This window comes from Sceloporus undulatus, chromosome 6 (genome assembly GCF_019175285.1).
Source record: "Sceloporus undulatus isolate JIND9_A2432 ecotype Alabama chromosome 6, SceUnd_v1.1, whole genome shotgun sequence".
Lineage (NCBI taxonomy): Eukaryota > Metazoa > Chordata > Lepidosauria > Squamata > Phrynosomatidae > Sceloporus > Sceloporus undulatus.
The window spans coordinates 40,759,897-40,782,119 of record NC_056527.1 but is presented as its reverse complement, the minus strand read 5'-3'; the positions used below and the strand labels follow the sequence as shown (position 1 = coordinate 40,782,119).

Sequence of the window (22,223 nt, the reverse complement as noted above, 5' to 3'; positions counted from 1 at the left end):
GAAGTTTAAACATGAAGAACGATTCTTTTTTGGATCATACCTCCTGGGCTTGAATCAACCCAATCCCACTTTTTTTCAAGAAAGCCATTTCACTGTACTCCATTATCCTGGCCTTACCTGTGCCCAAAATGTTATGGCATCTTCAACATGACAGCCTATTACACTTTCAACTGTGGGCAAAAAAGAATTGGAGTTAACTAATGATTTCAACACTCAGAAAATAAAACACTATTCTCTCTGCACGTGTACCTTTATTGTTGCATGCTGAATCCGCCGCCATACCGGCAGAACCTAAAACACAAAATAAACCAAGTCAGAACAGCAATTTATAAATCCTATGGTTTGAGTAAAGTGCCAACATGTTGGGAAGCATCAGCTCCAGCCCATCCTAACACCTTCATCAAATTTCAGAGGCTGCTGGAAGACACGAGTAAAGACTGTTCAGTTTCTGGGATGAACAAAAGCTGCACTTCCAGGGACAAAAACTTCGGGTGCTATCTGGCCCTACTTTTTAAACAGCACAGTTTAATACATGGATATTTATTTACTTATTTATTTATCATCCTGGCTTTCTTCCAGCATGGGACCCTAGATGAGGGAGTTACTAACACAGCCTCTGTTCAGCTTTTAGGGACAGAAGTGAGAAAGCTTTCTACTGTCAGAAGCCACTTTCTCGCGGGTATAATCGGAGGGCCAACATTCCCCTATTCCCTAAGCAATCACCCTAGTTCCTTCCAGCTCAGGGAGTACTTGTCAAAGTTGTCAACTGCTTGCAAAACATTCTCATGCAAACCTGGAATGGGTTTGGACATTTCAGATGAGGCTCTCTGCTCAGTCCCATTATCCTCAGAGACACATTTGGCTTTCTCTGTGGTTGCTCTCATGTTGTGAAACTGCCTTCCCTGTTGTTTTTCCCCTGGCAGGTAAACCTTTGGCAATTCGTTACTTGCAGAAAATAAGGTCTTCAATAAGTAGACAATGGATTTTTCTTATAGTCATGATTTTAATGTAGTTGTGATTCAGCGTGTGTGTGTGTGTGTGTGTGGTGCATAGGTGTGCATGCGTGCGCTTTTATCTGTAGATTGTTTTTTGTTTTTCTGCCAATCTTGTGAACACTCTTAGGTCTCAGTTTAGGAAGAAAAGCACCAAATTTTGCATACTGTCATTCGTGTTTTTAAAAAATAATAAAAACAAAGAACACACTGAAGAAGAAGAAGAACTGCTAAAAGAACTAACAATATGACTATCATGAATATCAATACGATTACCAGGAAGACAATGGCAAAATAGATGAAATATTATAAAATCATTTGAAATGTAAAATTATTTGAAGTGTAAAATAAACATACCACATAAAGGAGAAGATACATAAGACCCAATTAAGCAAATGCAAAGATGGCTATAAACTAGGGCACTTCTCAGTAGTTGAGCCTCGATGGTTCTGATCCCTAGTTCCTGATTATTTCAGTGGAGGCTCAAATTCTCCATCCCTCCTTATTCCCAGACCCATGCACATATGTCCCATTGAAATTGCTGTGAAATTTCATCATGTTTAATCATCGTGATTAAATGAAGTCCTACTGATTTCAATTAGAACAATGTTTTACCAGGTAAAGTGGAACAAATCTAGCCTGCAAATGGCAGGACAATACATCCTGAGAGTAATATATGGAGGCTTACCTTTGCCCCTTCTCCTCAGCCAACACTCAGTCCCACAAGTTCACTCCACTGGATGAGTATTACGTGCAACACAGATTCAGCTCCCCTTAAATTCACTGTGGTCCAAGGACAGTGGCCTAAACCTCTCAGCCACGCACCAATCCTGTAGCAATATGGAAAAAGCTGTTTCACAGAGCTGCTGGAAGTAGCTGCAAGATAAGCACTTGAATACTGAAAACATACAATAGTAATCAGCTTTCCCCAGTAGGGTGCCCTCTAGATGTAGTGACTACAGATTCCCTCCTCTCCAAACAGGAGATTTATACTAAATCCGCCCAATACTGTTGCACTACAGCTCCCATGTGACCCAACCAACATAGCTAACATCTAGGACTAAGGGCAGCTGTAGTCCAGCAACATCTCTTGGCATCTCTAGTTGAAACAATCTCATGCTGCAGGAATTGGAAAACCTCCAGATGACACCACAAAAGTCTGCCTCCAACCACAGTCGACAATCCTGGGTTAAAAGACCAATGGCATGACTCTGTATAAAGCATGTCATAACGATCAGCAACAGCAGCTTAAATTATTTTATGTATTTTGTATGACGGATACACAAAATCAAAGCAGTTGAAACGCACCCCACTACATTACCTCAAAAATTTACTTTTAGGGCATGGAAAGGCTGCTTCAATCTGCAGTGCACACATTTATTTATTTATTGTATTTATACCCTGCTTTTCAGCCACAAAGGCTCTCAGAGTGGCTTACAGACGATTAATTAGACATTTCCCTGCCCTCAGCCTTACAATCTAAAAAGACATGACACAAAAGGCAGAATGGCGGAAGTAAAGGGGAATACGTCCAGTGGTTCTACTCTTTCTGAAGCCTGGACCACAGCAGATGGATAGAGGGAGGGCCTTCTTCTTACTCTAGGCTAGGTGTGATGGAGATGGGCCTGCCTATCTCTCCCTCTGAGATTTTCATACCAGCGCTTACTATGGGTAAAACATCGGTAAAACGCTGGTAACACATTTAGGAAGCACGTGTGTCTGAAAGCCTGACGCGCTTCCTAAACATCAGGGAATCAGCTGCTCGCCTCTAGTGTACCTGAGTCATTCGTGGAGCAGGCATTTCCCAGAAACTTTGCGTTGATGGGAAATGGCTGCTCCCTGAACAATTCAAGGACTCTGGAGGCGAGCGGATGATTCAGGCTTTCAGACACACACACTTCCTAAATGTTTTACCGGCGTTTTACCAGCGGTAAAGCACTGATATGAAAATCTTCTGAGGCTGGATGATGTCAGAAGACCTGGAGGGAGCTTTAGCTTTGTAATATCTACAATGTTGTTGTTTACTAAAACTCTTTTAAGTTCCACCAATCAGAGCTCAATGCCAAATATATGTTGTTGCTGTTATTGTTGTTGTTGTGTGCCTTCAAGTTGTTTCCACCTTATGGCCACCCTAAGGCAAACCTATCATGGGATGTTCTTGACAAGATTTGTTCCAAGGAGGAGCTTTTCCCTGAGGCTGAGAGCATGTGGCTTGCCCACGGTCACCCAGTGGGTTTCATGGCCGAGCAGGGAATTGAACCCTGGTCTCCAGAGTCACAGCCCAACACTTAAACCACTATGTCACACTGGCTCTGTCAAATATATACTGAGAATCATTAGGAGAAAGTTAGCATACTATGGGTGGGGGAAGACTTCAGAAACAGTTGAAATTAAACCTGGAGTAGATAATATTAGCGGAATTGAATACTGAAGGGTAAATTGATTATGTTAAAATTAGATTCCACGTGGAAGAATAAGCAAAGTGAAGTAACAGAACTGTAAAAATAAATTATAGGGCAAAATCAAGAAGATTAAAAAAGAAACATAACAGCATAACAGAATAATGTCTTAGGAATGTATGTTTTCTATTACTGTGTTGTTGTGATAGATGTGTGAGGGAATGTGTGATTGAAGGGATGATGAGTGATTTGTGTATTGTTTCATATATGTAAATTCAATAAAAATGAAAGTAAAAAAAAGAACCAATATATACTGAGAACTAATTCTGAGCTCAAGAATGTGAGTACCAGACCTGAAAACAATTCAGTCTTTCCTCATTCAAAACACAAGTTACCCAAAACTTTCTAGTATAATTTGGGGACAAATATTAATTTTAAATGAATAGTATTCAGAAATCTTCCTTAACCTACTGCATACTACTCAGTAATCTGACAGTAAATCCATATCTAATTCATCTTTTTGAATATAAAGCCAGTTATTTTACAATATCAGAAGTGCTATTATTTACTTATTTTCAATCGCAGGCCAGATCAACAAGGGTATATGGTAGTTTCTGCTTACCAAATATGCCAAAACTTTTTTATAGTTGAAAGCACTCGCAAATTTTGATCAAATGCTGCAAAATGTAAAATGAAGCCTTAATTTCAGGCTGAAAGGGTAAAAGAGGCTGCATCCATACTGCAGAAATAATCTGGTTTGACACCACTTGAACTGGCATGGATCAATGCTACGGAATCCTGGGAACTGTAGTTTGTTGCGGCACCAAAACTCCACAACACCAGACCTACCACAACAAACTACAGTTCACAATTCCATAGCACTGAGACATGGCAGTTAAAATGGCGTCAAACCAGATTATTTCTGCATTGCAGATGCAGACAAACAAAGCCTTCGTTACAATCTTATCTCATCTACGAATGCATTAAAAATTAGCTTGCCTAATTCTTGCTGCATGCTGAGCAATGGCATCCCTAGGGCTGACCATCACCCAATGCAGTAACTCATGGTGTCACCTCCATATTGACCTCCTCCTGTTTCACACCATATAGAATCCTTAGCAATTTTTTGCACTAATGTTACTCATAAACTGTAATTCCCATATAGCACTGAGTGTACTGCTAATAGTTGTGACATAAACAACTAGCAAAATTAAAATTATACCTTCAAATTATAATAGCATTTACACAACCTAAATGTATTTCCACATATGCATAGTGAAGATTTGGTTAAAATGTGATGTTTTTAAAAGAAAATGTAAAAAGAATTTTAAAATGAAATTTTAAAAATTAAAATTTTGAAATTTGAATTTTAAAATATCTGGCTCCTCTCCTTTCTCTTCACACCAAGCTTCACCCTACTCCCACCATCCTTTAAAGCATTTTAAAGGGAAGCAGATGAATGCCACAGCCTATTTCTGCCAAAAAAGTAGGTGTTTGAGGACCAGTGGTATCATCCTCCCTTTAGGTCCATACCACCCACACCCACCTAGTGCTGAGTAACACGGCTGCTAGACATTAGTTGGCTTGAAACATTATACTAGAAGCACCTTAAGGAATTAAAAAGGTTATACAACATACTGTAAATGGTTAATATATGCGGCAATATGTACACTTGTCCCTCCACATTTGCAGCTTTGATTATTCACGGATTTTATTAATATGTTCTCTCTAGGAATTTTTAGGCCCTACAGCACAACTTAACCAAAAGTCGCACTAGAGGACCTAGAGATTCCTAGAAAGAACACCTCCATATGCCTCTGTGGCTCCTCCAGCAAATCCTATGCTCAATGTCTGTCAGATGTTGACCACGAGTAGAACTGGAGGACCTAGAGATTCCTAGAGAGGACACTCCACTCGCTCTGTGGCTCCTCCTGCGCACTCTATGCTCAATGTCGTCAGATGTTGACCCACGAGTAGCACTGGAGGACCTAGAGATTCCTAGAGAGACACTCCATAGCCTCTGTGGCTCCTCCAGCACAATCCTATGCTCAATGTCTGTCAGATGTTGACACCAGAGTAGCACTGGAGGACCTAGATATTCCTAGAGAGGACACTCCACTAGCCTCTGTGGCTCCTCTGCGCAATCCTATGCTCCATGTCTGTCAGTGTTGACCACAGAGTAGCACTGGAGGACCTAGAGATTCTAGAGAGGACACTCCACTAGCCTCTTTGGCTCTCAGCACACTCTAGCTCAATGTCTGTCAGATGTTGACCACAGAGTAGCACTAGGGACCTAGAGATTCTAGAGAGAACACTCCACTGGCCTCTGTGGCTCTCCAGCACCAATCCTATGCTCAATGTCTGTCAGATGTTGACACAGAAGTAGCACTGGAGGACCTAGAGATTCCTAGAGAGGACACTCCACTAGCCTCTGTGGCTCCTCCTGCGCAATCCTATGCTCAATGTCTGTCAGATGTTGCCACAGAGTAGCACTGGAGGACTAGAGATTCCTAGAGAGGACACTCCACTAGCCTCTTTGGCTCCTCCCGCACAATCCTTATGCTCAATGTCTGTCAGATGTTGACCAAGAGTAGCACTGGAGGACCTAGAGATTCCTAGAGAGGCACTCCACTAGCCTCTTGGCTCCTCCTGCGGCAATCCTATGCTCAATGTCTGTCAGAGTTGACCACAGGTAGCACTGGGGACCTAGAGATTCCTAGAGAGGACACTCCACTAGCCTCTGTGGCCTCCTCCGCAATCCTATGCTACTGTCTGTCAGTGTTGACCACAGAGTCAGCACTGGAGGCCTAGAGATTCCTAGGAGGACACTCCACTAGCCTCTGTGGCTCCTCCTGCGCAATCCTATGCTCAATGTCTGTCAGATGTTGACCACAGAGTAGCACTGGAGGACCTAGAGATTCCTAGAGAGGACACTCCACAGACCTATGCTCAATGTCTGTCAGATATTGACTAGAGTAGCACTAGAGGTTCCTAGTGAGGTATCCTCTGAAGTAAAAATACAGTGTCTTTGTTATTGCGGTTTCCCCACATTCATGGGGGTCCTATGCCCCTAACCCCAGCGAATGTGGAGGGAGAAGTGTATTGTTAAAGCAATCCACCCACCACAAAACTCTGCTGCCAGAAAACAGCCTGAAAGACTTGTAACTGACAGAAACAATACCAACACCAGAACTTGGGCCTAGGACTGAAGAAGGGCCGTATCTCCCTCTTTGAGCCCTCAGCGTTTTTGGATCATATGGAGAGGCCCTCTCTCTGGTCCAAAACACAACTGCAGAGATAACCCAATTTGAGACCACTTTAACTGCCTGGCTTGGTGCTAGGGAATCCTGGGAATTGTAGTTTATTGTGGCACCAGACTCTCTGATTGTATACAGTTGGCTCTCCATCTCCACTCCAAAAAAAGGGGTGTTTTTTTATCCACGGTTTGAAAATATTCCAAATTATGAATTCCAAGAAGAGAACACTGATTTTGCCATTTATATAAGGGACACTATTTTACTATGCCATTGTATTTAATGGGACTTGAGCATCACAGACTTTGGTATCCACAGGGAGTCCTGGAAGCGTGGAACCAACCCCAGCGAGTACCAAGGGCTCACTGGACTAATTTATCCATTTTAATTTAATTTAGCCCACTGTATACTACTTCATGCCCACTTTTGTATGTTTTTAACTGTACTGGGTTTTTTAAAAAAAATGTAAGCTGCTTTTTATCCAATTTTTTGGGGGGAACAGAAACAAGTCAATATAATATAAGAATAAGAAGAATAACACCAGAGAGGAAAGCAGCACCTCCTCATGGTTTTGCTCCTCCTCTTCTCCTCTCTTCCTATTATTATCACATTAAAAAGAAAAAAGACCTTTGCAGTGTAGCTTTTAAAATGCACTTAATGTTTTTGCACCATTTCTCCTCCTCCTCCTCCTCTCTTCTCCTCTCTTCCCAATATTATTTTATTATTATTATTATTAAACTTACAAACTGGCCATTAAAAATGGTATTAAATTATTACAATATATATTTTAAAGGAAGTTTATTTGTTTAGAAAGGGAACAGAGTTTTTAAAAGATAAATCATTTAATAAAAAAAACTACAAAAGCAAAAAAACCCTACTACCTGCTCTCCTTCTGCCCCAAAACAAATAAGATCAATGCACTCTCTGCCTGGAAAGTGGCAAGAAGAGACAAACCCTTGTGAGCCTGCAGCGCGCGCCCCATGTGCTGCTGCGCCGCCTTCGACGCTCTACGCATGCGCAGTTGGCAATCCAGGAAAGCGGGAGCGGGAGGGGGAGAGCGGACATGTGCGCATGCGCAGACTTCCTGCCTGATTCTTCTCAGCTGTCTCATGGGGGAGGGTAACAAAGCTCCCTAAAGAGTCTATTGGTCTTACGAACTGTTCCTAGGGAAGGGTACAAGCCAGTGGCCTGCCTCAATGCTAGGGAATTCTGGAAGTGTAGATTTTGTGAGACATTTTGCCTTTTTTTTGTCAGAGAGCTGAGTTGGAAAACTGTTTTTAGGAGCACAACAACAGCAGAAACAGAGCTATGATCCAGAGACATGTTGATATATTAATCTTTATAACAGTGGGAAAGTCACATCCAGAGGATGGCACATGGCAAACCCCCTCTGAAGAAACTTGCCAAGAAAGCCTATGACGGGTTCATATTAGGGTTTATAAACAAACTTATTGAACCCTAAGATTAACCCTATCATAGGGCTTTCTTGGCAGGTTTCTTCAGGAGGTGGTTGATTTATAATAAAAACCAATTTAGAGGGGTATTATTACAATTATTATTATTATTATTATTATTATTATTTATAATCTGCTTTCCCCCAAAATTGGGACACTGTGGTCCAAAACACACAGCAGAAGTAATTTAGTTTGAGACACCTCAAATGCCCTGACTCAGTGCTAGGGAATCCTGGGAATTGTAGTTTATTGTGGCATCCGAGCTCTCTCTCTCTCTGACAGAGGGGGCTAAACGTCTCATAAAACCGCACTTCCCAGAATGCCCTAGCATTAAAGCCGTCTCAAAGTGGGATTATTTTGCAGTGTGTTTTGAACCAAAGTGGCATACAAATTAAAATGTGCAATTAAAAACATGCAGAGGCACATTAAAATAGCATTGAGCTGATACGGTTTTCACTAAAAGAATAAAAGGCAAGATGTAAGCACTTAAAAGCAGTAATACTTTTTATAGATATTTATTGGGTTTTTAAAACACTTAAATTTAAAAAGACAATTTTATTATTTTATTATTATTATTATTATTATTATTATTATATTTATAATATTGATTTGAAAACAGTACATATTTAAAAAGTTAATACCAAAACATACTGGCAATAAAATGGCATGGAAGTGCACAACAACAACAAACAGTAAAGTGTTGTGCAATCACATCCGAAATCTACAAAACAGTGTTACCTGAAATATGTTTCATGTGGGATACAGTGATTTACATCCGAGAGGAAAACATACATTGGAGAGGCTGAGTTGTGGCTATTTGTGCATAGTTAACAGTGCATCTACACTGTAGACATAATGAAGGTTGACATCAATTGAACTGCCATGACTCCATCATCGGCATCTGGGATTTGTAGTTTTTGTGAGCACCAGCCCTGTGGTAGAGAAGATGAAAGACCTTGTAAAACTACAAACATTTAAAGTGTAAATAAGAAAATATTACAAGGGTTATTAATGAATAATTTATGAAAGTACATTCTGAGAAAAGCAGGACGTCAATAGCTTTTTTTTCAAAGGAGGGGAAGAAGTGATGAAGGGGGAAGAGGTTAAGGTTTAATTGTAAGTGTATATGGTTTTAGTGTTGTATGTATTGTATGTCTATTAGATGGATGGGTGTATCACTTCTTACAAATTCAGTAAAATTTTTTTAAACTATAAAAAAGAATAAGTACAGTTGAATCACTCCGAAAACCAAGCATGGGACTGATTCTATCCGTCCGTGGATATGATCTTAATAGTTCCCACTCATGCCCTACATTGCAGTGCAGAAATAATCCAGTTTGACACCACTTTAACAACCATGGATTAATACTATCGAATTTTGGGATTTGTAGTTTTGTGAGATATTTAGCCTTCTCTGTCAGAGAGCTCTGGTGCCAAAACAAACTACAAATCCCAGCTTCCAGAGCACTGAGCCATGGCAGTTTAAAGCCGATGTCAAACTGCATTATATCTGAATACACAGGTGCAGTCCAGGCGTCAGAAGTGAACATGTATAAGCTTCCTGCCTTAGGCCCAGTACATAAGGGCTCTGGTGACGCCCTCGTCACATTGCTAGAGTTGCCTTAGGACAGAGTGCCCACACGCCCCGCAACCCTAGCACGTCGCGGCGGCATAATAATGGTGGTACCCTGTATATGGCGCCACACTGCGCTTACATAACAAGTGCACCAGTGGTGTACTTGTTACGCCAACCTTGCTTTTCGCGGGTTCTTTTTCCACCGGAGGGAAGCCGCGCAGTTTGGCGGCTGCGGCTTCCCTCCAGCTGAAAAACAGGCATCAGCAGGCTGCCATTTTTTGGTTGTCTGTACTGCACCTAAGTTACCCTTCTTTTCCAACGATTTGAGACCTAGAAAAATTAAAAGCTCTCTTGAGTAAACATTTTGCTGAGGCAACCAGGGTGTAAAATACATCATGCTAGCTTTTGAAGCTTCACAGCCTTCTTGATCAGGAAGAGATGGATAAAAACCATATACAGGGAAAATAATGCTCTCTGTGTGCATGTATTGCCATCTCCACCGAGTTTAGTTGGATGACTCTAGAGACCAGGGTTTGAGTCTCAGTTTGGGCATGAAACCCATTGGGTGATCATGGGCAAGTCGCATGCTCTCAGCCTCAGGGGAAGGCCATGGCAAACCTCTGAACAAATCTTTTCAAGAAAGACATGCAACACAAGCCTGATGAAGAGCCTATGAAACTTTGAAAGCTAACGTTATGTGAGGCATTTTACTCCTCTTAATTGGCCCAACGAAGGAGTTACCACAGGACAGATTTTGGATTGTCCAGAGATTTTTGTTTTGTTTTGTATTATGGCAACACAGCTCCCCCTTCAATGTTTCTTAAATTAATTTTATTTCAGAGATTTTTGCCATGCCCTTTAATTAATTTCCAAAGCAGATAGAAGTGAACTTGTTCCTCCACCTGCAATCAGGCAAAGAAAAGAAAAGGCAAGAGAATAATTATAAGGGTTAATGAAGAGGGAAGTGCAGGACTCAGTCTTGCTCTGCTCTGCCTCCAATTTACCAAGATCAATCAGCACAATAAATAGATGATGGCATGTTGCAGTATGCTTTGATAAACTGTAAATCCAAATGGGAGCAAGGAGAGGGGCAAACAGTTCACAGAATCCTGGAGAGGCCAAGTTAATGTTTATGCAAAGAAATCTTATCATGCATGTTATTTTTTACAGGGAGCTCCAGGCAGCATAGAGGCTCTTCCTCCTCTTCAAAACCTCTGTGAGGCAGATCAGACTGACAGTGTGGCCAGTTTAATTTCATTGAGAAGGGAGAAGCTAGAAAAGCCTGGGTTGCATCCACACTGCAGAAATAATCTGGATTGGCACCACTTTGACTGCCATGGCTCTATGCTATAGAATTCTGCGAAATGTCGTTAGTTGTGATGCCAGACCTTTTCAGGTTTGCAGCTTGATAAAATTCAGTGCATTGCACTGCCTGATTTTTCCACAAGCGCAAAGACAGGCTTAATGTTGAACATAAAGAAAACAAGGACCTACATACGTTCAATCTAGACGATGAGGACATCAAAATAGTAAAAGAATTCCTGTACCTAGGATCTAACATTTATCAGAATGGAGACTGCAATGAAGAAACCAGAAGACAAGGACTGGAAAGGGCAGCTTCACCCCGCAGGGAGTGTGACACCGTGCACTGCACCACCCAGCACGTAGCATCACAGCACTCTTCCGATGCTGCATCCTCATAATGCAGCACTGAAGGAGCACTGTAAAGCCGTTCCACCATGGCTATCGCGCCCTTTTCAGAGCTCAAAAAGAAGCTGCTTTTTGTGGCTCCTTTTTGCGCACTGCAAAGGCCAGATTGGGGCTGCGGCGAATGGTTGCTGTGGCCCCAATCTGCCTGTAAAAGAGGCAGCTAGAGGCCACCTCTTTCAGGCTATCTGCACAGCCCCTGAGACTGTCATACTTTGGCCACATTATGAAAAGGCATGACTCATTGGAAAATGCAATAATGCCAGGAGAGGCAGAGGACAGCAGAAAGAGAGGAAGACCCTTCGCTAGATGGAGACTCAATTAGGGAGGTCATGGGTATGAATTGACAGGACCTGAGCAGAGCAGTGGAGGACAGAGGAGCTTGGAGATGTCTCATCCACAGGGTTGTCCTGAGTTGGGCTTGACTCGAGAGCAGTTAACAACAATCTGGAATTAGTATTCCTATTCACTCCCTTTGCTGTGACCCAATCCACTGCCTCCAGAAATCACCAAAGCTGCATAGAATCTAGCTGTGTGCAGTTCATTACCACTTGATTGCAGATCTCTGTAGTCACTGGTAAAGCTGCTTCTGTCAAGTGTTGACTAAGGGTGAATATTTATGCAACAAGTGCCAATTTTTATTTGTATTGCAGCCACAATACAAATATTTGACCCATTAACAGTATTGGGTCTCTTGTGTATGCCAAATGGTAACCATGTCAATTAAATCTATTTTAATTCCAGGTTGTAACACAACAAAATGTGGAAAACACAAGTGGGAGTGAATACAGTGCGCCCGCATCATACGTGAGTGCAACTTACGCAGCTTTCAGCATACGCTGAAAGCCACACCGGAAGAAGGCTCGGTGCGCCCTGGAAGGGGTAATGGTGGGTGTGCCCATGTGCGTGCGCCGCGCCACACCGCAGTCACAAACCCCATTCTTTTGAATGGAGCTCAAGCATATGCAGAATTCCCCTTAAGGGAAGGGCCCACTGTACTTCCACAAGACACTGTACCTGTTTACTGGGAAATTCCACTAAAACTAGTAACTTATTTCTGGCAAGCACAAACATGTTTATCTTGACCTGTGCCAGGGAAATAAGAGAGGTATCTAACTGTATTAACGGTGCGGGACAGACCGTCCAAAAAGGACGGTCTCCTGGCGCCCAGCTTTGGTCCGCAGGGAAGCCACAGCCTCCAGACCGCAGGACTTCCCCACGGACCAAAAAGAAGCTGCAAAAAACAGGTTCTTCTTGCGCCACCATTATGATGCTGCAGTGTGCCAATGGCACACTCACAACGTCACAATGGCACCATGATGTGCGGACGCTAGACATCTGTCATATAATTATGGTGGTGCCCATCTGTACAGGGCGCTGCCATTTTGATGCCCTCGTCACGTGCGAGAGACATCTAGAAGCGCCACCCCTCGCACGTGACGAGGGCATAAAAATGGCAGCGCCCTGTACAGATGGGCATCACCATGATTACATGACAGATGTCTAGCACCCGACTGGACCGGGCCATAAGCTCTTTCTAGCATCTGCTGTATGTAGACTATTCAGTGTCCTCTCCTTGAACAGGAGCTCCTGGAAAAATAACCTGAAGGAACTGCCTAAATGCCCTAAAGGCATACAATTCCACCTGACCTTGGAAACTAAGCTGTGTCAGGCCTGGTTAGTACACTTATCCCCCCATATTTGCAGCTTTGATATTTGCGGCTTTAATTATTCATGGATTTTATTAATATGTTCTCTATAGGAATATCTAGGTTCTCCAGTGCATCTCTACCGTCAACTTTAACTAAAACGTGCACTGAAAGGCCTAGAGATTCCTAGAGAGAATACTCTACTAGGCATTTGTAGCTCCTCCAGTGCAGTTCTATGGTCAGTATCTGTCCAATGTTGACCACAGAGTTGCACTGGAGGACCTAGAGATTCCTAGAGAGGTGTCCTCTCAGGTAAAAACATGTTTTTTGTTATTTGCAGTTTTTACATATTCACGGGGGTCTTGTGCCCCTAACCCCAGTGAATATGGAGGGACAAGAGTACTTGAATCGGGAACTACCAATGAATACCAGGTACTATAGGGTATATTGAGAAGAAGGCAATGACGAACTCACTTTTGAGTATTCCTTGCTTAGGAAAACCCCAATGACCTCACCATTAAGTCAACAGGTAATTTGAAGGCAAGCACACACATCATTCTCTATACACATACACACACTCCAGGGCAATCTTAAGATAGGAAGCAGTATCTTCAGATCTGGAGCACAGTTTATAAATCTGGAGTTTTGTATGTTTAAAGAAATAATCAAGTTTTTTAACAGTTTGAAAAACAGCAAATAAATATACAATTTCCTTTGAATGGTAAAATTTTATGCAGATGAAAATAACCTCATAATAGTTAAAATCAAGGGTACAATTTGACTTTCCCATCTTGACTTTCCTGTTTTCAGTACTGGTTCCAGTTAGGCTTAACATGTATATGTGGAAAGGGCTGTCTGAAGATAGATAGGCACAGCATCACACTGGTTTCTGTACTGCCAATACAGCACAATTAATAGAAACAGAATCAGCAGTGCACTGTAATAATGGAAAATATTAAAAGGAAAAAGGAAAAAGACAATAAAAATACAAATTAAAAAGCATGTGTTTGATTTAATGCTTATTAGGAATTCTTTGATGGCAATGGACCTTTCCCCTTCTGTGTCAGAGCCTTCTCTTGTTTTAACTGTAATGGAAAAAAGATAAATACAAATTTAGAAAATCATGATTTCTGATTTAAGCAAAGCACCCATAAAACTATTTCTCAGGTTGAACTATGCTAATTTCCTGATAAAATTCACTTTATCTGGTTCTAGCTGTAACTGATTCAAATAAGGACTGCTGTCACACCATAGAAAGAAAGCAGTTTGACACCGCTTTAATTATCACGGCTCCATCCAATGAAATCCTGAGATTTTAGTTTGGTGGCACCCCAGTGCTCTGATAGAGATGGCTAAATATCTCACAAAACTACAAATCTAGAATTTCATAGAATTGAGTCAAGGCAGTTAAAGTGGTATCAACCAGGATTATTTCTACAGTGCAGATGCAGCCTAAAACTTCAGAGTACTGAGTTTTCATGAGATTACAGTAAGGATTGGGGAAAGACACTTGGCTCCACAGACAGCCTGTTTGAGCCCACTTGGGGCTGTCTTGGGGGGATGGTGTTTAGACATGACATGCCCCAAAGTGGGATCGAAGCCAGACTGGCATTTACACGCCAGCCAGCTTCTGTCCTGCTTGGAAGCGTGACGTGTAGACATCACTTTCCCCAGTGGAGAAGGGATGGCTTTTTTCAGCCCCAAAAAGGAGTGGATCTTATCTGCTCCTTTTTAGGGCAGATTCTGATGAACTGGGGCCAGGCATCTATTTGCCCTGGCCCCCATCCAGCATAAAAGAGGCAGCTTTAAGCTGCCCCTTTTGGGCTGTCTGTATCCCTCCTTAAATTAATTTTCAGGCTGGCTATCCCAGCCACTATAGAATTTATGAAGGGTCAGCCCTGGTTAGTACTTGGATTAGTGAACAGAAATGAGTACCATGTGCTGTAACTTTGGCAAATCACCTCAAAGTATTCTTTGCCTAAGAAACCCCTATGAAATTCATGGAGTCACCATACGCTGACAGATAACTTGAAGTCACATATGTACATGAACCAGGTGGAACCGCTTGAGTAGATAATTATTTTTAAATGAAACTTAGTTATAGTTAAGTAAGCAATGAGACAAGTTTGTTCAGCTGAGCTGCAACTGAAAGACATGTGCATTTATTTCTAAAAGCTCTTCCACTCATATTTATTTATATAATGGAATATGAAAAAGAAAATATTAATGTGGCCTACTGTCTTGCTACCTGCCATGTTTTTCTGAAATATTTCATTATCTACATTGCTACATTCTGACATATAATCTTCCAACATACAGCAAAGTTATAAACCTATTCAAAACAGTACATGAAACAATATTCATTACCTTTTCCACCTAAAAATAATATTTTTGTTCTAAAATAGGTATGCAGTTACTTACCCGTGCTTGATACTGTCTTTCAAAATAAGCCATGTCATCTTCATCAGGCCTCCTTAAACTAGAAATCTGCATTGCTGTACTTGTTCCACCTTAAAAGCAACATAATATTTTCAGATCTATTAATTTTAGAATGGAAGGATTTAAATTTTTGTTTCATTTTGAAAATGTCCAGCACATACTGGGCTTTCAAATAAATACTTAAGATCTTTAAGCTTTCTAGAAATCTCATTAACTAGCAAGAACAACATTGAAAATGCAGGTGTAATCTTTAATTTATTTTGGAAGTACTGTAGTGGGTTTATTTGTAAATAAAGTTCACTCCTGCTCTTGATTTGCCCTTACTCCTTTTCCCATTACTACTTTAGACCAAAATGTACTAGGAAGCACACCAGCCCATCCTAAAAGCCTAAAGAAGGAGGACAGTAGTGGAATTCAGAAATATCCTATGTTTATCAGAGTGCACATACTCAAAGTCTTCTTCCTTCTTTCACCAATCCCCAGGTCTATAATTTACAAGCTTCTCCAGAAACAAATGATTGGTGAATCTCATCCTAAGACTATTTTTCCTGCTTTCCAATTGGCTCTGGAGCTTTCTACCTTTTTCCTAATACGATGCCTAGAGTATTCTAAACATTGTCTGTTTAGTTTGTACATAATGGTTGATGTCAATGCAGCTTATTTAACTGGGAACCCTCATCTTCTTACCTGTTAATGGAAATAAATACATGCAAGCGTATTTGGGCTGCAGTTATTACCTTGTAGTAAATAATAGTAAATACAAGGCCAGACATCTAATAGCATAAAAGCTATCAAGTACAGTATAATCTTTTATTCAGTTAAAAAAATTTTTTTTAATTATCCATTGCATTCATTGCAGCAATATAATTGCTTAAAAACTGTTTGGTGTCCTTACCATCTGTTAGCTGTGAGCGTGCTTGAATGGAACTGGAAGGTCCTTGCAATGCTCTTAAAAAGGGATGATCTGTGGTGGTTACAGGAGATTCTAGGAACTGGGCGGAAGGTGCTCCTTAAAATTAAACATAAAAAAACAGAAGGAACAGCCAGGTTTACCACAGACTTGAAGACTGACTAAGACTAGCCATGAAGTTTAAAATACTGCTTCAATAAGACCAATAAGCAAGTAAGTACAAGGACTTGCTGGCAGATGTTGGGATACATCACACTACATGTTGAAAAGGTGAGAGGTGCTGATATTATGGACTGCGCTAGTGTTGCCAGAACAAATATAGAAACACAATTGACTTCTGGGTTTGTTACACAGTTTGCTCCTTTGCTTTATCTTTCTATATATTGCTTATTATTGCTAATTAATTTTAGGTCAGAGAAATATTCTGTAAGCAACTGTAGGTTTACCACCAAGGCCTTTGAGAAAGGAGTGTCATTAATGCAGGGATGTCCTTTAGCATTACACATATGACAAAACAGACCAATCTTTATGCTCCTTCTACAATCTCACAGTTTGATCAGAAAATGCTGAGCACCAGCTTATTTACTCTTTTTTTAAAAGGGTGAAGCTTAAGGTGGCACTTACATAAAAATGCTTCTAAAATATGAGCTTTGCCTAGTCAGCTGAAGGAGGACTCCAGTGTAATGTACTCTGGAGCTTCCAAGCCATCAAGGTTATAAACATAGCAATGTCCCTCTGATTTTTAATAAAGAAAAATCAGCATACTTAAAAATGCACCTGATAAAAGGCACTATTTGCCAGATCTATTTACTTTTCCAGGAGCAACGAAGGGTTTGAAGAGATCTAGATTTATATAATAAATATTACTGTACCCAAAATATGCATAACAGTTTTCAGAGTGTCTTTAGAATTATCCTTCTTCACTCCATGTTTTCTTTGGAATCAGCTTCTGTTAAACTCAGCAATCCCCAACATGGTTTAACTTCATAAATTGTCCCATACTTTACGGCTTTAAGGACTATGACAGCTGCATTTGGATGCTTAGATAAGGAAACAAATCCTGGTGTTCTCTACATATTACCAATGCCCAACCTCAAAGCTGTCAATGACTTCTCTTGATGGCCTCCTAGTGTATCAGCAATAAGACAAAGCCCTGAGGATCAAAGAGATAAAAATCCATGGTACTGTATTACCCTCCCGAATCTGACATTAGTAAGTGAAACAGCATCTATTATGTAGGGCATGACATTAAGCTGTCATATGAAGGCAATGGTAAACCACCTCTCTCTGAACAAATCTTGCTACGGAAACCCCATGATAGGTTCACCATAGGGTTGCCATAAGTCAGAAACAACTAGAAGGCACACAACAGCAACTGGTTTTAAAGAAAACTATTTATTTATTTTTTTACTTTAAATTACATAAATTTAATTTGATTGAAGTTTCCAAATACAGTATTTTGGCTCTAGCACTACTATGAAAAAAGATAAAGAAATAACCCTTCATTTCAAGTCCTCATTCTTACCTATCCCGCTATCATCAAGTCTCATGTAGCCTTCTGCTAGTGAACTAAAGCCAGTTAGTCCTCCCATTGCAGCATAAGGGACATCTTGCCCCACTGGCTTTCCTTGGGCTAAGCGCTCCTCTTTTGTTTCCACCACTGTCTCATGAGCATATGTTGGCTGGCCACATCCACATGTAAAGCAACTGTGAAACCCTGAACATTTGGAACCTAACACAAAACATATTTTAAATTAATCAGACTAACACTTTCCATTCAATGGTTCTTTACTTGAGAATTCACTGCCAGTAGCCTTCACTGCATAAACAACTGCTACAGCTAGAAACAGCTTCTTAATGTGATGCATGTGTATTACTTGAGGCTAGGATCAACATGGTGGAAAGGTGTAAAAAAGACAAGATTGTAACTGTATTCCCAAATACAATTCTGCATCTAACAAATGTTGTAGGATTGTATTATTAACATAAAACATGTTTTGATAATTTACAGATGGGTTCTGCTTCTCCAAAGAGTTGCCAGATGGTAAAAACAGTGTCTCTTATGCATGCTTGGAAAAGCCTATGATCAGACTCTCAAGATTTGGAAGCAGCACAGATTAAGAAATCATGTAGCATGCAAATTAACTTAATGTGAAATGTTTAATCTGAATGTTGAATGGATTTTCTAATAGCAGAATTTAAATATTTTAGTCACTCCCTACACCTACAAATATATGTGGTCATAATCACAATATTTAAAGAAACATCTGTGTATATAGAAAGTTATTACACTCAATTAAGTCCTGCTTATTCAACCAAACCAGAGGCGCGTTACAGACCGCCCTAAACCAGGCGGTCTGCCGCCGCCATCATTAGCTACACCGAGAAGCCCCAGCGTCCAGACTGCGAGGCGCACACTCACGGCGTCACTTCCGCTGCGCCACGTCCGGACGCTGTGCGTCCAAGACGTCAAAATGGTGGCCCCCATGTGGACGGGGACCGCCATTTAGTATGCGCTCCGCGCATATTAGGGTCAGGGGCCGTGAGGAAGGTAAGACCCTTCCTAACCCTAGCACGCCTCTTTCTAACCCTAGTACGCACGGAGCGCGTACTAAATGGCCATTTGTAACGCGCCATACTTACAGGTGGTACATGGAAATCCAGGTGCTGCACTGTGCTGATCAGCAAAATGCTTACATCTACATCGGATGGGCTGAGTACCATTGAGAGGAACAAAGTTGTAGGATGTACATGGGCATCGGCTGACCTTACAAGGCACAGAAATAGGGCGTTCCTTTGGGATAACTTCAAAATCTGTTTTGTGTTGTTTGTATCTGGAGAAAGATTTAAAAACAGATATGCATTTGCTGATATTTGCGTCTTTAAAAAAAATCCCTGGATAATGCTTTAACTATTCACATCTGGGAACGATTAATTAGGGATGGTAACCAACTCAGATCTCACATATCCTCCAGTATATGCCAGGGATTTGGAGGAGGAAGCAACTAAGGGGCAAAACATGAGCGGCAGTCTGCTCTGGTCAGGCCCCACCTGGAATATTGTGTCCAGTTCTGGGCACCACAATTTAAAAAAGATGTGGAGAAACTGGAGCGTGTCCAAAGGAGGGAGACTAAAATGGTGAAGGGTCTGGAAAACATGTTCTATATGAGGAACGACTGAGGGAGCTGGGGATGTTTAGCCTGCAGAAGAGAAGGTTGAGGTGATATGATGGCCCTGTTTAAATACTTGAAGGGATGTCATATTGAAGAGGGAGCTAATTTGTTTTCTGCTGCTCCAGAGAACAGGACCCTGAGCAATGGATGCAAGCTACAGGAAAAGAGATTCCACCTCAAAATAAGGGGGAACGTCCTGACAGTAAGGGCTGTTCGACAGTGGAACACACTCCCTCATAGATTGTAGTGGAGTCTCCTTCTTTCGAGGTCTTTAAACAGAGGCTGGATGGCCATCTGTTGGGGATGCTGTGATTGAAAGTTCCTGCATGGCAGAATGGGGTTGGACTGGATGGCCCTTGTGGTCTCTTCCAACTCTATGATTCTAGGGGGTACAAACATTAAGCCAACCTTTCCTAGGGGTGTGGAGCATAGAAAAGTTTGGGAACTGCTGTTTTAATGGATGCTTTCAAGTATTTTTCTGATATAGATAACTTAATTACATTTCAATGATCATAATTTGTATGTTTTTTCTACACTGTATTTATTTTAATCTTGAAGGCTGCCTTGAGTCAAGGTTCTGAGGAAAAAGGAGTGATATAAATAAAGATGACATTAATAATATTAATATTAGACAATTTTCCTTGTCTCAGAAATATTTTCTAAAGTCTCCCAAAACCTAAACTCTCAAGTTAATTGTACTGTCTGCTTGTATGAAATGCTTCTGTTCAAGGGTAAATGTATAGAGCACAAAACGTCTTACCTATGGGTGCAAAAACACAGGGTTTCAGGGCCCACAAGTTTGCAGTCCATGCCAGTCGGTGATCTCCAGCTCACATACAATCGGTTTTGCAACCGTATCGGTAAGACCTTTTTCTTATATTGTTCGTATTCTTCAGGAGTAAAGAGTTTCCCTCCATCGTCTTCACCTACAATTCTGGAAATAAGTGTTAATCATTCCACAATACTTTCTATTGCATGTATTAATTCATGCCCACAGTACATTTGCAATTAATTATACAGTATTTCTATATATTTTCTTCAATTATAATTCCTTTTTAATTAAAATGGACCAGCATTGTATTTATGCCTGGTTTTTACCACTACCATCTTTTATTCTGTATCCCCTTTTCACCTGCCGTGCTAGTCTAGTGATAAAGATAAACTGAACTACTACAGAAATTGTCGTTTGAGACCTCTTTAACTGCCTTGGTTCAGTGCTATGGAATCCTGGGAACTGTAGTTTATTGTAGCAGAGAAGGCTAAACGTCTCACAAAACTACAGTTCCCTGAGTCCTATAGCATGGAGCCAGGCAGTTTAAGCGGTCTCAAAGTGGGTTATTTCTGCACCAGAGCCACCATTTCTGTCCCCATAAAATATTTTGGACTCCAGCTCCCAGAATCCCAGGCTATTGGCCAAAGTGGCTGAGGCTTCTGGGAGCTGAAGTCCAAAACTCTTAACGGAGACAGTTTGGGGACCACTGCTGAACCCTTTATAACAGTGGTCCCGAAACTCTTTAAAGAGATTGTGGACTCCAGCTCCCAGAATCCCAGGCTACTGGCCAATGTGGCTGAGGCTTATGGGAGCTGAAGTCCAAAAATCTCTTAAAGGGCACAGTTTGGGGCCGACTGTCAGTGCTCCAAACTGATCTTAAAGGGTACAGTTTGGGGACCACTGCTGAACCCTTTATATTATAACAGTGGCCCCCAAACTGTGCCCTTTAAGGGATTTTGGACTTCAGCTCCCAGAATCCCAGTCTATTGGCCAAAATGGCCGAGGCTTCTAGGAACTGAAGTCCAAAAAAAAATGTCTTAAAGGGCCTAGTTTGGGGCCCATTGCCAGTGCTATTTCAGGGATTTAGGACTCAATCTCCCAGAATCCTAGTCTATGGACCGACATGGCCGAGGCTTCTGGGAGTTGAAGTCCAAAGTCTCTGAAAGGGCGCCGTTTGGGGCCCACTGCCTCATGCCCTTCTGCGGCCTTTTTCCTCACCGTTTGTACTCCAAATACTCGTCTATGGCCGCCGCGGCCCCCGGCTGCAAGGTCAGCCGCTCCATGGCCACAGAGTTAGGCCTCTGGTCTGGAGGAAAGGGCCTTTCTCAGGCGGCGAGGCTTCGGAGGAGGCCGCCCTTCCCTTTTTCCCTTCCAGGAGCGCAGAGGTTGCTAAGCGGCCATTTTAGGACGCTTCTCGGCAACTCAAGCCGTTGCCTGGAAGCCAATGGATCTAATATATATCCGCCTTTGCTGTGTGTCCATTTGGACAGGGGCTAGTTGCCATGGTCATCCTCTGAGCCTGAGAGAGTGTGACTTGCTCATGGTCATTATTACTTACATAATAATAATACATTTTATTTATAGCCCGCCTCTCGCTACAGGTCGAGGCGGGTTACAACACGCAAAACATGTATATAACAATAAAATACAGTACAGGATTAATCCACTTTGAGACCGCTTTAACTCCCCTGGCTGAGTGCTAGGGAAGCCTGGGAATTGTAGTTTATTGTGGCACCAGAGCTCTCTCTCTCTCTCTCTCTCTCTCTCTCTGACAGAGGAGGTTAAACGTCTCGCAAAAACGACAGTTCCCAGAATTCCCCAGCACTGAGCCCAGGGCAGTTGAAGGAAGGTCCAAAGCGCACTACAGAATCCAGTTTGACACCGCTTTAACTGCCCTA

General features: G+C 41.6%; 2 protein-coding genes across 5 annotated transcripts in view; both read right to left on the bottom strand.

Moving 5' to 3' along the window:
• STK31 (serine/threonine kinase 31) overlaps positions 1-7,652 on the bottom strand; it is a 65,507-nt gene extending 57,855 nt beyond the window's left edge. Inside the window, exons 1-4 of one of the 3 annotated variants that reach the window (XM_042477316.1) lie at positions 7,527-7,652; positions 1,681-1,822; positions 250-291; positions 118-170 (exon numbers count right to left, since the gene is read on the bottom strand). In XM_042477316.1, coding sequence (XP_042333250.1) covers positions 118-170; positions 250-280 — 84 coding nt within the window. In that variant the 5' untranslated portion in view covers positions 281-291; positions 1,681-1,822; positions 7,527-7,652. Of the gene's footprint in view, positions 1-117; positions 171-249; positions 292-1,680; positions 1,823-6,514; positions 6,538-6,576; positions 6,704-7,526 lie in introns of those variants that run through there. The other 2 variants (XM_042477317.1, XM_042477318.1) reach the window with 2 other exon arrangements.
• A 6,365-nt stretch (positions 7,653-14,017) lies between these two features.
• On the bottom strand, positions 14,018-21,774 carry FAM221A (family with sequence similarity 221 member A). Of its 2 annotated transcripts, none has more exons than XM_042477327.1 (7): positions 21,544-21,774; positions 20,314-20,487; positions 19,024-19,214; positions 17,906-18,112; positions 16,366-16,479; positions 15,453-15,541; positions 14,018-14,116 (listed from the first exon to the last, which is right to left on the bottom strand). In XM_042477327.1, exons 1-7 carry the CDS (start codon positions 21,606-21,608, stop codon positions 14,054-14,056), a joined length of 903 nt encoding a protein of 300 aa, XP_042333261.1. In that variant the 5' UTR covers positions 21,609-21,774; the 3' UTR covers positions 14,018-14,053. The 2 variants fall into 2 exon arrangements, with proteins under 2 accessions (XP_042333261.1, XP_042333263.1); XM_042477329.1 differs by lacking the exon at positions 21,544-21,774 and adding an exon at positions 20,641-21,484.
• Positions 21,775-22,223: the final 449 nt, after the last annotated feature.